This window comes from Solea senegalensis, linkage group LG2 (assembly GCF_019176455.1).
Source record: "Solea senegalensis isolate Sse05_10M linkage group LG2, IFAPA_SoseM_1, whole genome shotgun sequence".
Taxonomy (NCBI): domain Eukaryota; kingdom Metazoa; phylum Chordata; class Actinopteri; order Pleuronectiformes; family Soleidae; genus Solea; species Solea senegalensis.
In genome coordinates this window covers 29,028,586-29,046,250 of record NC_058022.1, presented here as the reverse complement: position 1 = coordinate 29,046,250, position 17,665 = coordinate 29,028,586, and the positions used below count along the sequence as shown (strand labels likewise).

At 38.4% G+C, this 17,665-nt stretch overlaps 1 protein-coding gene across 2 annotated transcripts; it reads right to left on the bottom strand.

Annotated features, from left to right (window-relative positions):
* Nucleotides 1-18: 18 nt before the first annotated feature.
* Nucleotides 19-17,116, bottom strand: LOC122765371 (kinesin heavy chain-like). Of its 2 annotated transcripts, none has more exons than XM_044019605.1 (26): nt 16,590-17,116; nt 14,546-14,633; nt 13,966-14,039; nt 13,200-13,304; nt 12,910-12,958; nt 12,773-12,828; nt 12,401-12,488; nt 12,168-12,292; nt 11,961-12,065; nt 11,704-11,852; nt 9,693-9,841; nt 7,891-8,069; nt 7,685-7,753; nt 7,386-7,592; nt 6,768-6,920; nt 6,469-6,666; nt 6,132-6,249; nt 5,526-5,590; nt 5,330-5,439; nt 5,135-5,236; nt 4,985-5,045; nt 2,446-2,517; nt 2,248-2,352; nt 1,852-2,068; nt 1,653-1,764; nt 19-1,509 (listed from the first exon to the last, which is right to left on the bottom strand). In XM_044019605.1, the coding sequence occupies exons 1-25, from the start codon at nt 16,713-16,715 to the stop codon at nt 1,676-1,678; spliced, it is 2,859 nt and encodes a 952-aa protein (XP_043875540.1). In that variant the 5' UTR covers nt 16,716-17,116; the 3' UTR covers nt 19-1,509; nt 1,653-1,675. The 2 variants fall into 2 exon arrangements, with proteins under 2 accessions (XP_043875540.1, XP_043875541.1); XM_044019606.1 differs by having other exon boundaries at nt 19-1,505.
* Between the last annotated feature and the right edge of the window lie 549 nt (nt 17,117-17,665).

Genomic DNA, 17,665 nt, shown 5'->3' with positions numbered 1-17,665 from the left:
AAAGAAAATGTGATATGCTTTAATTGCATCTCTTGTAGTTTTATTTAAATATATGATGTGACAGCAGAAAGAAACGAAAGGACTTAAAATCTTAAACTTAAAACCTACATCATGTTAAACACACTGCATATACAAATAGCCTTAATTTGTCCTCCCTGAGCATGCCTTTGTCACAAAGCCTTACTCCATGCAGTTACATACTTCGTGTACAGCGTGACCGCAGCTATCAAACAACCACCAACAAATCCTTACACGACAAAAAAAGAAGCGCACAATCTCCGGCTCAGGTACGTGATATTATCTGGCAACATTTTTGAAGCTCTGTTGCCTAAATACGAAGATGATAAAGTACATTCAAAAACATGCTCAACACAGCGCAAACTGACATCATGTAACTTTGACTAGAGGATAATGGGAACATGTCGATTACAGTCTTTTTGAGTTTATTTTGAAGAGAGGACGTTTTTCTTTGAATATGTAAATATGTTGACTTAACTGTCCAGAATTTTGAAGGTGTTAAACAAAGTAAAACCAATGGAAATCTGTTACCCCGATGGTCCAGGTGTTTCTAAAGGCACAAGGTTTGGCAGAGTTAAAAAAAAAAAAAAAAAACTTGTTGGAGCAAAGAGATTGCAGAACATAATTAAGTCTAATTAGTATTGCAAGTAAGTCCAAGGAACATCTGATTGGCTGGTCAGTGTCCCTGCAGGGCAACAATACATACAATACAGTCAACCAAATGATATGCAGCATCTCATAATTTCAACATTCAAAATCCTGGAACTCAACTAATACATTTAAATGCGATTCCCTTTATGAATTTGGAGGTCAAAAACCCATTTGATTTTAACTGACACAATCCCCCCCAACAATATTCAAGCAGAGTAAATCAGTAATGTATCACAGATTATGAAAATATTTTGAATGGTAATGTATGGATTTTTTTTGGATGATTGTCAGTTTTAGGTCGACAAAAGAAGTCACCATAACTGGAAGTAGTAAAGAAATGCAACAGAGGATTTTTGGTGGCGGAAGTATAGCAATATAACAAGCTTTTTAGTTGCATTATATTTTGTCTGCATAAGACTAACTATATAACTTTACCACAACAATACATTTGTTAAAAAAGCAAATAAGCATGTTTTTCTTTAGTAATATTATTAATCTACAGTTTGATCTGTTCCACTTTGCTTTTCAAGCTTCACAAAGCCTTCAAGGTTTAATCAAAAATCCTTAACCCAAAGACGTAAAAATAAAAGAAAGTCACCTGCTTAATTTGTATATCGTAATCCTTCAAAGAGAAACTCAGGGCCTCATTTATACATGTTTATGCAAAAGCACAACATGTTATAAATGAGGCCTCTGATATTTACAGTCAGCAAATTAAATATGTGCAACTCAAATTTGGTACGTGTTTCTATTTCTTTTTCGAGTGGTGACAGAGTGAACTGTCACAATGACAGGATTAGTGGCTCCAGGTTGGCATGCGTTGCATTGTTTCTGGTCTGTCTGCAAGAAGAACAAAGGAGCTTTAACAGGACTGTTGCTAGTCTGATCAAACTGTCTTTACATTTCAAATATCAACGTTCAGGATTGGCTTAATCATGAAAAAATAAAAGTTCTAGGTTATGTCCATCATCAAAAGTGCTTACAGTATGAAACTGCTGTAGAAGGTTTAGTGGCTGTGGGTGTAGATGCCTCCGGCTCTGATGCTGCTGCTGATGGGAGATGACAGTGGATGATGGCCTGAACGAATTGGTTTTGCTGGGAAGAAATGCAAAACATTATTCAGATTCAATCCATCACTCCAAGTTTCAAGAATATATTAAGAATGTGAAAAAAAGAGCTCACCAATCTGAGCAGAGTAGCCTCTCCTGGCTATGTTCTTGGCTCGCACAGCCTCTTTGATGCGGTCAACCTCCTGCTGGTAGCGTTTGCGGTCCCTCATCGCGTTCTCCTTCGCCTCCTTCAGCGCATTCTCCAGGGCTTTGACTCGCTCAGCGGTCGCACGGAGGCGCTTTTCCAGCTTGGGCAGTTCACAGCGAAGGTCTGCGTTGTCTCGCACCAGCTGATGGCGGCAGTGGGCGGTAATATTAACGTAATATTCTCAGTATTTTCATTACATTCCCGTTTGGAGTAAAGAACTTTGAAGTTAAGAAACTTAGTATTTCTTGACAAAAAAGCAAAATACTGATATGCAGAATCAGCTCAACAACTTTCTTTTATGCAAGTGATTGAATAATTTACCTGCTTGTGGACCTTGGTGAGCTGCTCCAGGTTATTCTCCAGGAAGGAGATCTTCTGTTTCTGAGCTACATTGCCGAGTCCCTCTTCACAGTCCAGCTCTGCACTCTGACCACAACAGACGGAGCACAGGTTCAGTGAAAAACTGAACTCTGTGTATGATACTGAACAACATTAAACAAGTAGAGGTGGATTATTTACTTTTTTAACCCGTGTGGTGAGATCTTGAATGAAAAGTTTTCGGAGGTTGTGCAGAGTCTGCAGCTCCTTGGCCTACGAGAAGAGAATCATGACAATGGTTTGAATTGAGAGAACAGACATTTATATCACTTAAAACAATCCTCAACAATAAAATGAACAGTCTAAACAATATAATGAAACGCAATGATTTTTTTAAGTAATTGTACAACATACTATACTTTTACATTTCTTAAAATTTTTGTGACATGCTGTCTTAAAATAAATATGACAAGTCAATTTGCGATGCTTGAAGATAATTAGACACCATACTATGAATTTTTTGGACATTCCTTATGCTATCCTATAATTTCATGACAATTAATGATTCAAAAATGTACACTTGTAAAAGTATCTTACAGTAATGCACCTGAAATGTCACAAAAACATGGTATAATCAATCCAAAATGACATTAAACAGACATAATATACTATATTACAGCATCTAAAGCGATCATTTTAAACCAAACGTCAAAGATAGACAATCTTAAAGAAGTAAATTAAACTCAGAAATCACATGTCATATCAGAGCTGTTCAACAACATTTTAAACATTTCAGAGGGCCTCTGCACCCCATAACACCTCAACTACTGAATGTCAACTTCCAGAGGAAGAGCAGGTGAGGCAGAAATAATGGCTTCAATTAAAATAAAAGACTGACAATGATGCATTTATTAGAGGAAATAGTAATATGGTTAAAGGGAAAAGGAATTTCAGACAACTATGGTAATGAAAATGGTCTAAATGGTGATATATATATATAACTGAAAATAACAGTAATGCAAATTATAACTGGAAAAAGAAATGTGACCATGCAATTGCCTGTAATGAAGATGGTGCACAGGAGAACACAGATGAAATGAACTCATATAGACAAATAACTATTTTGACCCAAAAACAAGTGACAGTGCCAGTGGGAAATGTCATGACTCTGGAGCAAATTGCAAAAGCCTGAACCTACATGGGATGTTTGCCTAAAAGTGAATGCACATGAGGCTCGATCTTATGGAACCTCACAAGGAAAGGATGCCATTTTCATGACACAGCCACAACCTAACTTTAGAAGGACTCCCACAGCCACTTTAAAGTATTATACACAAAATGGTTTAGCATCATCAGCATCTTTCAATTCAGTAGCTACATAACAGGATTCAATCTGCTAAGAATGTTACATCAGCCTCAAATGCAGTTGACCGTAAAAGCCATTTGTGATATCATTCAAAGACGGAATGATATCCCGTCCAGGCTTGTTCAACAACAAATATCAGCTACTCATACATGTATGCAAACAGGATATCAACAAACTAAAGGAGCCGTTATTTCATTACAATGACTTCAAGGAGAAGCTGCTGGAGAACAAAAAAAATATTTTTTTGAAAAAGTCATAGAGGAAGGCCATTACTGCATGGATGTGCCCTTTAAAGTAGTCAATATCATAATATCCAACAGCTGGTGCATAGCTCCCATAGTTCCCAGAGCATGTGAAGGAATGGACAGGATATTGTTTCTCACCAGTTTGTCAAAGGAAAGTTACTTATAAGAGGAGTTCTGTATAAAAAGGTTTAAAAAGTTGAGACAAAACCCTTGGAAGTTCCTCTGACCGTAATGAACTTATGGAAGTGTGCTCTCTTTCCTGTGCTCTGTTCTGCCCGACCGATATAGAATTCTGATGACATCAATGCCTAGGGAGCTCTCACTCCTAATCATATCTTCAATCTTTTTCTTAAAAGGGAAGCCCATTCTTAGCTTTGCACAGGAAAGTGATTTTTATATGGAGATGATAGAGGCAAGTTCAATACTCATCAGACATGTTTGGACACAGTGGACAAGGGACAAAAAAATGGATAAAGCCACAGAAAAGCACTGTTGAGTAACAAATTGACCCGAACATAAATTGACTTGTACACCGAACGCAGCTTTAACAGAAGAACTGGAGTCTTGGAAAAGCCTATATCAATGTTGTTGTAACTTCAAGAAGTAGTTTAAAGATCATGACAACAAAAAATTACTCTTATGGCTCCTTTATTGTTTTAGGGTGTAATTTAGATTTGTTAAGGGACCAGTGTGTAGGAGCCATTCTGATTGTGTTTTTGTATTTGTTACAACCTTGTATACACCTTAATTGTTTAACATGGTGGCAGCGTAGGGGAGCAGCTGAATCTTCATATGGCTGATTTGGAGATCCCGCGGTTTTTAATGCTTCACGGTGCATGCTCACCATCAAACATTTGCCTTGCCAATTGTAATACAGAGGATCAATAAACAGGTTTGCCTAGACATCCATTCATTCATTCATTGAAGCACCTTAAAACAGGTCTTCACCCACACCCAGCTGTGTGGCTAAAAATTACAGTAAGGCACCCAAAATCTCACAAAACCAACATAGTATACCAAGGCATCCAAGTGTCATCAAATACACACCTTCATTTTTTTCCCTTTACAAACATGTTTTAACTCACTCACAATAAAAAAACCTCACTTCCACATCAGCAGAAAGACTCACCACAGTCTCTTCCAGCCCCTTTAAGTCTTCTTTGGCCTGTTCCCTCTTTTCATTCAGCAGCCTGCACAGAGACACTTTGACACTTAAAAAAAAACACTTAAAGATGCTCAAACTGTGCTTCATCAGATGCATGTGTTAAATGACACTTACATTAATCTCTGCAACTTTACATCCTTCTCCTGCTCTTTGGCCTTCATTTTGTCATAGTCTGACATGAGTCTTTCCTGCTCCAGTAACAGACCCTGGTTAAGGCTTGGAGAGAAACACAAGAAACACAAATATAGCTTTGCTTTTAAATAAGGGTTTTGTGTGTGTGTGTGTGTGTGTATATTGATGTTTCCGCACTCAGTCAGTTCGTCCAGCATCCTCTGCTTGTCTTCAATCTCATCACGGAGGCGGCTGAGCTGCTTCTGATGAGCCTCTCGGTGACTCTCCAACTGCTCTTCCAGTGTTTTCTGGAGGACAGAGACAAATTAAACACTTACCGTTCATATCAAAATGACAGCTGCAGCATTTCACTGGTGCAGTTCACCCCGATTACCTCGCCTCCATCCAGTCTGCTGAGGTCCTCCTCTTTCTCACGTCCCAACATCTCTTGTCTTTTCTCTGACAAACATACAAAACAAAAAACTTTCTGTTATCACATTTATGGATATATCCTTTTACCTCACTGTGCAATGTTTCATCAGCCCTTGTGTAAGGTAAACTCCAACACCGCAAATGAACTGAATTAACTTTGTAAACTTCTCTCATAAAAATACATTTGGAAATTGGAAAGGGATTCCTGTTAGAGAATATTGCATTAATTCCAGCCTCGATATTAACAAGTGTATTATTTTACAAATTTAAGAAAGGACCAGTGATTTATTGGCAAAAATATTATATACTATTCAAAAGTATGTTTTTATAGGTATATAAAATAGTATAATTGCTTTGAATTATAAACTGCTTGGTTTTGTAGCCTCAGAATAAGCCTTTAAAATGTACTTTAGAGAAGGGCCTGGCTTTATGGAGGCAGCCACCTTGAACTAATGTGTTCCTACAGCAGCCTGAATGGACAAAGCAGCAGTTTCACCATTAGCTGTAACTAATTCGTACACACTAGACATTTAAATAATGGTTTTTAATGGTTATGTTGTGTACTGACCGTGAGCCTGCAGGATGGCGAGTTCCTCAGTCAAGGCATCCTGACTCTCCTCCAGCTGCCTCTTCTTATGCTCCATGTTCTGCATGTAGTCAGTCAAAGACCTGATCTTGGCCTGGTGCTGTACACAACACAAACATGGAAAAAGTTTGTGTAAACTACATTGTTCAGCCAGATGGTAAATAGTTAAACTCTATCTCAAAACAAAAAAAAGTCAGTTTAAGTGAAACTATAAATCTTAAAAATACCAAAGTTTTATCAAAAAAAAGAGAACTTAATAGATTTAAATCTTGCTGCAGCAAAAGCCATCATGTGACCATGGTTACCATGGGAAACTTGCCTGGGAGATGAGCAGCTGACAGGATGCCAGCTCCTTCTCATTGGCCTGGATTTTGCAGTGGGCGTCGGCCTGAGTGCTCTCCAGCTGTTTGCTGCGGTTGACCAGTGACTTGACTTCGGACTTCATCTTGCTGATGTAGAGGCGAGCGACTGTGAACTCCTCCTCCACTGCTAAGCCATTCCCATTCGTCTCTGAGGACTGAAATAGGAGGGGGGCCACAGAGGAGAGGTTTGGGTGTCAGTGTGTAAAATGATTTTCGAGTGGGTGTTGATAATGTATGTGTGTGGGTCTGTGCACACCGCGGCAGCCTTGACATCACTGGTGCCAATGATGGCGCCAATGTCGCTGATGTCTCGCAGCAGCAGGTTAAGGACCTCAGCCGCTCTCTTTCTCTGCAGACCATTCAGCTCCTGCAACTGACCCAGCTCCCTTTGCAGGGCTGACATCGAGACCTGTTAACACACACACACACACACTCACAGAATGTTTATATTCATTTTGGCTTATGATAATACATAGTAACACCTGTCCCCAAACACATCCAGAGGAACTTCATTCAATGAACATAAATTGTCTAAAAATCATAGACCTGATAAAAATCGAATATATTTTCCTGATTTTTTGGTTTCATATTCTTTCACTTATCCGAGATGTAGCCAATTCCAGCTTACATGGGACAAAGGGCAGGGTACACACTGAACAGGTGGCAAGTCCCTTACGGGGACAATATAGAGAGAAACAACCATTCACGCTCAGATTCAACGCACTTTGGAGTTGAACCGTGACTTTCTTTCTGAAAGGCAACAATGCCAAAGGATCTGTATATTACCAAAGATAAACAGATCAGAAAGAAGATCCAATTTCAAACACACAGGTTATATTCAGCATAAAAAGTGAAAATGGTCTAGTTGACTCACCGTCTTCTGCTGCAGCTCCTCAGTCAGCTGAAGGTTGGTTTGATCTCGCTCCTCCACCTCCTGACTCTTCTGGTCATAGTTGACAGCCAGCTCCTCCAAGGCCTGCAGCACCTCCTTCACCTCCTCCTTGGCCAGCTCGTTCTCTGTCTGCAGACGGCACAGCTCCTCCTGGATCTTCTCATAGTCGCGACGTGTTGATGCCAGTAGCTGGTAGGATGTTAGGTGACAGTAAATGCATGGAAGACATGTCAACACTGTTCAGCTGATAGATGCATCAACTTTTGCAGTAAAACAGAAACCTCTTCCTGATCCAGCATCTGCTCCTTGAGTTTCTCAGCTAGCTGACTGTGTTGGTTGATCTCATCATCCTGCAAAAATATAGAATAGAGGAATTCAGCAGTTGGAGTTTAAAGGCAATGTCAATAATATTAAAACACATAAAACAAGAAATTTAGAGTTATGGATGGATGGAAAATATAGAAAAGCTTGTAGAGGAGTGTCTCACCTTGTCATCCAACTGTTTGTACAGGTTGCTGATGTCTTCCTCATACTTGCTGTGCTCCTCACTGCCGATGGACACGCCTCCCGCAGGCGGCTGCAGGTTGTCGATAATGAGAGTGTTGTCGTATTCAGTGCTCTTCTGATCATTGGAGCTCAGCTGTTCCTCGTCTGGAACGTTCTCACCTGTAAAATATACACTTGTCTGTTGGATCATTCACTCACCCATTAATGAAATGAACATGTCAATCAAAAAAAACTATTAAAATCTCAAAATGGAACCAAATAAAGGGGGTTTGTGAATTTAGGTCAACTTCTTCAAGCACATTTTATATACCTAGACTAAAAACCATGAGAAGCACTGTGAGGCTCATTAAATACAAAGTCTCAATAGTGGGAAAAATGTGAAGTGGCACCAGAGGAGAAAATAAACATTATTTATTCAAGAAAACAACATGCTTACTTATGTTATGTAGGTTGATTAAAAATACCAATTGAATTGAAAGTTAAAGCCACAAAAGCATGTACAACGTGAACCCAGAGTTGGAATGAGGCCCCCCTGACTCCATTTAATTTAAAAATCTAATTTTCTTCATTTGCCTCCATTTGTATCAATAGATATACAAGTCTGCATAGAAAAACTTCCTGTCTTAAAAGTCAAAATTCCCCAAAAACCATTGGGTTTAAAAGGTACTCAAAATATTCAAATTTGAGAGGCTGGTGCAAGTGCATTTTAATCAGCTTCTTGCCTGTATTTATCGATTCATAATTAATCAAGTAATAATTTCACCTCTATAGTACTGTTCTTTTTCTTCTTTGTGCATGAGAAATTGTCACATGTAGTGGCCCAGGTACGGATATTTGCTGTTTCGTTCACTGAGGTTTGGTTCAATACCGATGAAAGCAAACAGTAGATGAGACAACAGAACGGATGATGGACTAAAAAGGTGAAATGCTGCTCTTTTGAAAAATGTTTGGTAAACAGCCAGAGGCTGAGTCATGTCACAGTCACCGCATCAGCATAATGTGTGTGTGCGTTTGTTACTTCTTTAGGAGCTTTTCTGGCACGAACAACCACCTTGTCATAGTGTGTAGTCCTCATGGAAACAGAAATGTGGTTAGGCTTAAATGTTAGCTGGTTATGGTTAAGGTTATGGATAACACTTTGTTTAGGCTCTCCAAATGAACAGAAGTGATTGCAGTAACCTCAGAAGAATAGCTCTGCAAACCTGTGTGTGCACTAAATGTATGCATTTCTGCAAGTGTTTGGGCTCTAAAGGTGCTTCTGTAGCTGATTTGTTGTTAAGGTGAGGGAACATTACCAGCATCAAGGGAATTATCATATAAATAAATAACAAATGGCCACAGAGAGAGAGAGAGAGAGAGTGAGAGAAAGAAAGAGGTGGGGTCTCTGTGGTTACCATGCAACAGAGATGGAAGACTAAGGGATGCTGTGAAGAGGAGACACTGCAGTCTTGGATAAGAGGGAACAAAAACAGACTGTTGTGCTGAGCAATAGTTCATATAACATGTTAACACAGACATTATTGGACTGACTGTATACTGAGGCAAAAGTATTGTTTAACAGATTTTTAGGGTAGTGCAGCACAACAAACTGGCCCTTTATGCAGCCAAGTTTTGACTAACTGTGTGTCATTTAAATTTCTCTGCTGAACAGCAATGGCCGCAGGTTCTGTTTCTTCTTCTGATGCAGTGTTTGCCTATGATTGGTCACTACATGCTCTGGTATGCTGTTGTATGGCACCTTTACACCCGTTTCATTTTACTTTTTGCTTTTCTTCATCTCACCGTTTCTCCAGCGATTGAGTTCGGCTTCCAGCTTCTGGATGATGCCTTTCAAGCCCTTGTTCTTCTCCTTCTCCTTTTCATATTTCTTCTTCCACTCCTCAGCTGTCAGTTCCAGGTTCACAGACACTGTGTTCTTTATGGTCTTGGCTCTGAACAGACAGATCAGAAATTGACTGATTGAGTTGAAGCCTTTTCTTTTGTGCCCAATTAGACACATTACCCATTCTTGTAAGTACAAGGAGTTACTTCATCCTTAATCTGAAAATATAGACTTAATGAAAAACATGCTAACATTAACTAACTAGTATTTAGTAGTAGTCTTATGGATCAGCAACCTAATAAAAAAACTGTTTGACAGTGCTTAAATGTGTAAATACACTTTTTTTTAAATAAAAAAGGTATTGCCCTCAAATGTACAATGTTTTAAAGCAATATTTCCCAGATTCTAAAAGGAGACCCACTTTTTAAAGGTAGCAGAAAAAGAAAATCATGATTCAAATCAAAATGTGTGCATAATAACGTGACTAATTCACAGCCATATCTGTGACAACCAATACTCTGAACTGGTAAGTTAACAATTCCAAATGTGTGATACATAATTTGCATTTATAAAAAAAATCTGTTGCAGGTGGGGCTTTAGCCTACAACTTTTAGTATCTTTGTTGCATTTTTCTCTTCTGTTCTGCTTTTTGTTATTAAAATAAACATTCTAAGTCAAGTCTAATTGTCACATGCATGATACCATTCTTAACCATTCAGTTTTGAGTTTCATTCTGTGTTTGAGCCCAAGCATTGTTGTCATAGTTTAAGGTTGCATGAGTAACTGAAGGAATCAACAGTTTTAAAGGATAAAAATAAAGATGCCTCAGTTTTATTGTCTTTGAAAACACTGGAACTCATTCTTGCTTTTCACTAAACCTCACTAGTAAACCATGATTTACTCATTGTCTTTATAATGAGTGGAAAACCTAATTTCCTCTCCATGGCAGTGGGGGCAGATGGCTGCACAGCACTCGTTCAGCAGCCATCTTATCCATCACTGCTGCTAATGGTCATTATATAAGCAGTTTAAACTCACTCTGTTGTGAGTGATGCACGTTTACCACCAGATTTTTTCCACACTAAGTGAAAAACTAGTGACTTTAAACTGACTATGTTTACGGCATTTTTCATGTCATACATTATAGTCATGCAGTATCACGTCTGCATTAATAAAACAGATAAATGATATGTATTATTGGTTGGAACAACAATTAAAGCTGAAAGACCAATGATACACAGCAGGAATTATGCAGTTTTGTGGAAAACAAAACAAGGTGACGTAGGTTTCAATGGGAATCTATAAATAAGAAGAAACCAGGATGCACAGCGGGAAACTCGGAGCCATCTGGTTTCTACTTTCCAGCACTGACCTCAGCCATAGACCTGTGCATCATAGTGGATTTGCTTGCTACTGTGAAAGACCGGCTGTGTCATTCTCTACATTTACAAATGGACAAAATGGAGCCACTATGCTTGACCAGCCATCTGTCAGCTCTGCTCACAAGTGTTTGTTGCATTTAAGAGTTAGATTGTCAAAACAATGTCCATTTTGTTTTTGTCAAGGTTGAGGAAGTTCATCTCCAAAATAATATAAAGGAACCTTTTTTTATTTTATTTTTTAAATGAACCCAGATGAAACATATTCATATTATTGGACCATAGCCGACCCAAAATGGGAAAACGTTTTTCCTGAGTGGGTATATTTGTTTAAAGATTAAACAATTACACAATTGTTAAAATAATATAATTTCATACTGAAACACAGGATTTTATCTGAGAATGGGAGGGAAAGAAAGACCTGCCTCTTCATTTCTCAAGAAATCACTGATAATATCAAGGACAGATAACCAGATATAATAGATCAATATTCTTTGTGTTATAGCAATACCTTACAATATCATTGCAAATATTTATGTAGACAGAAGAATACATAATATTAAAAAGATTTTTTTTTAAAAAGGCACTGTACCTCTGTCCAAACATGAGCGTGGACTTGGTCTCGGCTTCATTGTAGATAGATGGCGAGCAGCAGATGATGATGGTGGTTCGGCAGTTTCCTCCCAGAGAGTCCTGCAGGATCCGAGTCATCTTACTGTCTCGGTATGGCACATGGCTTTTCTGAAAAATAAAATTCACCTTTGTCTGATGACATTCAACCTTGAGAAAGTTTTGCTTGTTATTGAGATTTCTTCCATTATGAAAAAACACAATTATGATAGACTCAACTGTTCCCTCTGCCAGAGCTGAGATAACGTTTCCCAGCGCTGACAGAGATTTGTTGATGTTCTTTGCCTCATCGAGCACTGCTCCCTCAGCTCCAGTCTTGCTGACCTGTTCAGACAGACAGTATTTGCGTTTTTAAAACATATTACTTCATAAAAGTCAAAAACAACCACCTTTAACTAAACATAGGCTCCATTTCACTGATTTGACCTTCTCACTGCCAGCCAGGTCCACCAGGTAGAGCTTCCCAGACAGTTTCTTCTCTGTCTCAATGTTTTCCTGCTTGATGTTGATGAGGAAGATGCTGTGACTGCGGGAGCTGTGCTCATTCATGTCTGGAAAAATTATTTTTTAAAACAATTTTACAGGTGGTCAGGAGCTTTATAGGAACACACAGACATACAAAGTTCAAGTTATTTAAGTATTCATGCAGGGATACGCACTGGTCACTGCCACGTGGCGATTGGCTTTGCCCTCATCAATAACATCCATCACCTCCTCTGGACTGGACACAAAGCGTTCAGTACAACCCTGAGAGAGGGGGGGAAAAACATTTAATTCATTTTTATTAAATAAGACATGCATAAAATGATGTGACTTGTTTATCAAACTCTTGGAAATGTCTGGTTGACCTGACCAATACTGGGTGTTACAGAAATGACAATAAAAAAATAGTCAAATGTGATTGAAATGGGTATCTTTAGAAAGTGGGTCACTATTTTTGTTGCTGCAGAACGCTACTTCATTCTGTCCGTCATTAGGATTCATCATATAAAACAATATCAAAGTACATTTCAAATACAGTTTTTACCCACCTTGACATAGGGCACTCTGTTTTTATCTTCATGCACTGAGAGGTTCGTCTTTGACACTTAAAACAGAACAAAGATCAGGTTTAAATAAAACTGTTTTTAAGTATCACTAAAATTTATCCTGAAAGTTGCACAAATACCATCCAGCAGATCCCTGATCTTGTCCAAGTAGATTTCAAAATAAGAGACCTGCACAAACAAACAGCATCTATGTTTACCAACTTTTTAAACATCATAAATGCACACATCTTTATTCTTAAACTTCTGAATGTGAAAAGGGGCCTAATTTAAATGACTTAATTTGATAAATTGGCATGTGTAATCTATGTGACATTGATCAAAAGTTAGCAAAACTCAATAAATTGTGAATAATTCCTAGGGGATTTCGGCAGGAAGAAAGAAAGAAAGAAAGATTTTTGTTTTGTTTCACCTTGATGTGAAACTCAAGGTTCTCGTCCATGGAGTAGATGTGGTCAAATATGTCGTGGGAAATGCGGGGGATGATTCCCATCAGCTGGGGGTCGTGGAGCTTGCCCTAAACACAAAGTTGATGTGAGTTGAAAAAATATGGAGTATACTCGAAAAATGCAGTATGAGTGTAACATTTTGGGGGGTTCATCAACATAAATGAATACCCATAAGTATATGTTAGCATGAAATCACTTAAAAATAAAAAGAATAAACCTTTTATACACTTTAGAGAAGAGTCTTGCTTCATGGTGAATGCCATTTCCTGATGCCATGTTTCTATAGCAGCTGTTTGTCACAATCTGCAGTCTCATCCCTGGATGTCACTAATTCTTAAACACTTACATTTAAATCTGTGTTGTCATCACAGATCCCAGACGATTAAAAAGAGTCTTGGTGGATTAGTGTACTAGCAGAATTAAATTGCTTGATGTTGATCTAACAGAACAGCCGGAGAGTCAGTGACTTTCACTTTTTATGCTTTGGGATACACTTTGATTACTCAAATCTCAAGTGCTGAATTGTAAGACCAGCAAGAGTACATCCGTTACACAACGATCACTGCAGTAATCATCTGACCAGATGACAGGTCACTGCCAGTCATAACAGCCTGAACTCTGGCATTGATCAACGGTGAAAATTAATATAAAATTGCTGATTTCAAATCAATCTGACCTGAGATATTACAGACGATAGGAACTACACTGACTGGACTGAATGAGTCTCACCTCCATGGTGTGTGTTTTCCCCGAGGACGTCTGTCCATATGCAAAGATTGTCCCGTTGTAACCACCCAGCACATCTACAATCACAAAAATAAAAACACACACATAAAACATAAATTCAAAGTATTAATGATAAATCAACTACTGTTTATATCACCATGGCTATAATTTTTGTAGTACAACCATCTTTTAAATAAATCATTCATATTAAATCAAATCTTACTACTATTCCACATCACACTACCTCTGTCCACATCTGCTGATATGTTACCGACATCGTCACCACTGTTTTTACTAAAGTAACACTACTTCTATTTCTAAACAGTTTAATGAACATTTAAAAAACTTTGTATTACTCTTTAGAATTGATAAGATAGTAAATTGTAACAATACATTAGAGAAGACAAAGCCTGCAGATGTATTCAATTAATCAGTAGACAAAATACAATTATAATGACTAGTAATGATGAAGAGTTCAGTATAAGTAATGGTGCACAGATTGGGTATGTTTGCTGATCTCTGCAGTAGATTAACAGAAGTTAACTAAGAATGATGTTTTGTGGTGTAAACTTTCATACTGCACCTTTAACAATCTGTTTGGCACACTGGTCGTACACATGTTCCTGTGACGTGTTCGGAGGCAGTACACGGTCAAACGCGTAGGGTTTACCCTGTTTCACACGATAATACAAGAAATTACAATCACACAAGTGATAAAAGAACAAGCAGCTCTTCAAGCAACACATTTCATCTTCACTTGTGCATTCTAGCCAGAAGAAAACAGTTCAGAAAGGTGACATTTCTTAAAAACCATGCAAACCTCTGCTCTAGATATGGGGAAATAAAGTATTTCTGTCCACTTGTGCATATTTTATGTTTTATTAATGATGTTTTTACTTAAAACATTTGGAAAGATGTCTGTTGCAATGTCAGGACATTTACTTTACATTTATCTGGCATTATGATGACATATATTGATATAGTTTTTAATAGAACAAGAACTTTGAAATATACTGAAATAAGCAGGATGGATGGATCTACTGCAATTTATCTAAATTAAGCTATTGCATAAATATACATACTGCAGAAACAGTGAGTAAAATATAGTAGTTTATGGCCAAATTAACTTGTGCTTTATAGTACCTTTTAATACAAAAGTTAAACTATTAGCATAAGAATGTACATAACATACAGAAACACAAAGTATCCATGATGCAGAATGGCCAATTTCAACACAATATACTAGAAAAATATAATTGCGCCATGTGCAGCTGAGTAGCATATTAGTTGATTACAATGTGTGGCTCTGAATCTGTAAATAAGAGCTGAAAACTGGCATGAAATTAAACTAGTGTTCTTGATTTTATATATGCGGTAGCCTACTCTTTCTCCACTGCAACCCTGTCACAACATATACATCTGATCGACTCTGGACTAAACACTGCTCTTTTCTATCAGGATGTTGTTCTAAATTGAGAAAACCTGAGCTGAAATTGTGTCCAGTCACACCCAGGCTCTTTCAGCCTGACCATCCATCAGTCCTCCTGCCCTTGTCCAACCACTGACTTGTTACTCTCTGGGGAAAATGCGGTGAAATACGGTTGTCAGCACTTAAGGGCAGAAACAGTCTCTCTCTCTCTCTCTCTCTGAGCCTCAAACTGAAGAAAGGAAACCTCTGACACAGTGACAAAGCTCCTCAGTGAACATGTGATGGTACGAGGTGGTGACATGATGCTCGAAGTTATGACAGAAGAGGAGTGAGCTGGTAAACACTCACAGACGTGAGGAGAGGAAAAATGCTAACGTTGACTTAGACACGGTCTAAAAAAAAATGACGAGTCACAAAGTAGGAAAAGAAAACATGAGAAATGACGCTCAACACTTACTGATAACTGAGATGACAACTGAGGGAGAGGCTGCAGTACAAACTGAGAGATGATTGATGGAAAACAGGTGGTGCTAATCAGGAGAAAACGCAAGGACAGGAAGTAAAACTCAGCAGAAACATGGAGAAAAAAACGCTTCAAAATAAAACAGGAAGTAAACTACAGCAGTACTACTAAATGATATCAAAATAGAGGAAAACCAATTGGTGCCATTTGCTAATCGGCGTCATTTGAATAGAACTTTAAATTTAAGTTCACATGTTTACGTATGACATGGAAAGACATGTATTATATTTCATACTTAGTTGTTAATGTTTGTTTGTTTGAATCTAAAATACATACATGCACACTGCACTGCACTGCACTGTAGACACAAAAAGCAGATTGTAATGACAGAACATAGGTTTTGTTCAAATGAAGTAATTTTGCGCATCATTATTATCAGTCGCTTATATTTTATCAAATGAAAGAACAAAAAAGATGTTTAAAAAAATGAACTAATGTGGAATCTGCAGTAACATATAATATAAATAAATAATGTAAATGTAAAGACAAATAAATATACTTTAAGTATATGGCATTAGAAGTGTATTTATTTACTACGCACTTGCTTCACTGCCTATCTGTAGAGCCACAGGACACTTTCTCCCTCAACACACTGCAGTGTTTGTATTTTCAACACCCCACACACACACACACACAAGCAGTATCAACATGTGAGTAATGTGCACACAGACTTGCCGTTATCACCACGGTGTCCTCGTCTTTGAATTTGGGGATGTACTGGTCTCCTCTGTTGATCTCAGCCTCGTTTAAAGGCCTGAAGCGACACATCACTCTCACCCCACACTCTGCTGCGTCCATCATGACTGCTGCTGATGCTGCTGATGCTGTTTACACCGCTGCTCCGAATAAAACAGGTGAGGATCACTGTGTTTCAGGCAGCCTGGTGCGTAATTTCGGGGTGTGTGGCCTGCAGTGGGGCCTCGGTGTTGATCCTTGCGTCCCCGGTCAGCTGACAGTTCAGATTTGACTATGACAGGGACTGAAAATCATCCTCTGCCAACAAACCGGTCCCGGAGCTAAAACGGGGGGCTTGCTGGTTTAATAACCTCTGATGCGCAACGCGTCCTTCATCCAAACCGAACATGTCGGGGTTGAATCGGGTGCGTCATGGCCAAAGTGGATCAACCGCAGCGCTGCGTCCTCCAGCGGAGACTGTGTCTGCGTCTGTGTTTGTTTGCAGAGCCCGGGGAGGATGCGCAGACGGAGAAAGAGCCGCAGCATCGCGCTGACTCTCGCAATAAACGCGCGTTCCCCTGCAGGGGAAACCGTGGCGCGCTCCTGCGGTCTGCATCAGCACCAACATCACTGAGCAGCTCCTGTGCACGCGCGCCAACAAAAATATCCTAAAAAATGTCCTAAAACGCTTTATAAACTTAAACACCTGACCTTTAGTTCAATGGATAGAAAGTTATATATTGATATATGTACGTTATAACATGTAAAACAAGGCGAAATTGAAAATTTCATACATTTACCCTTTTAATAGTCCCACATTTCTACATCGCAACAAAATTACATATATATTTTAACTCGACATTTGTTTATTTCTTACTTTACATGTTTTAAAAGGGATTATCTCAAATGTATACGCACCAAGTTGCCAAAAGTTTAGATAAAAGATATTTTGAAATAATAAACAATATTGAAAACTAGACAGTATTTAATTTAAAGGTAAGTACTTGGTTGATAAAAATCCCACTTTACCATGTTTACCTGTTTAGACTGATTTAATTTTATACATATTTTAATAG

Excerpts from the sequence above, each read along its gene's own strand:
- LOC122765371 (XM_044019605.1), bottom strand. The coding sequence starts at position 16,715 with ATGATGGACGCAGCAGAGTGTGGGGTGAGAGTGATGTGTCGCTTCAGG. Across the intron at positions 6,921-7,385 it reads AGGAGCTGCAGCAGAAGACG|GTCTCGATGTCAGCCCTGCA; the intron begins GTGAGTCAACTA and ends GTGTGTTAACAG. Across the intron at positions 2,518-4,984 it reads AGGGGCTGGAAGAGACTGTG|GCCAAGGAGCTGCAGACTCT; the intron begins GTGAGTCTTTCT and ends CTCTTCTCGTAG.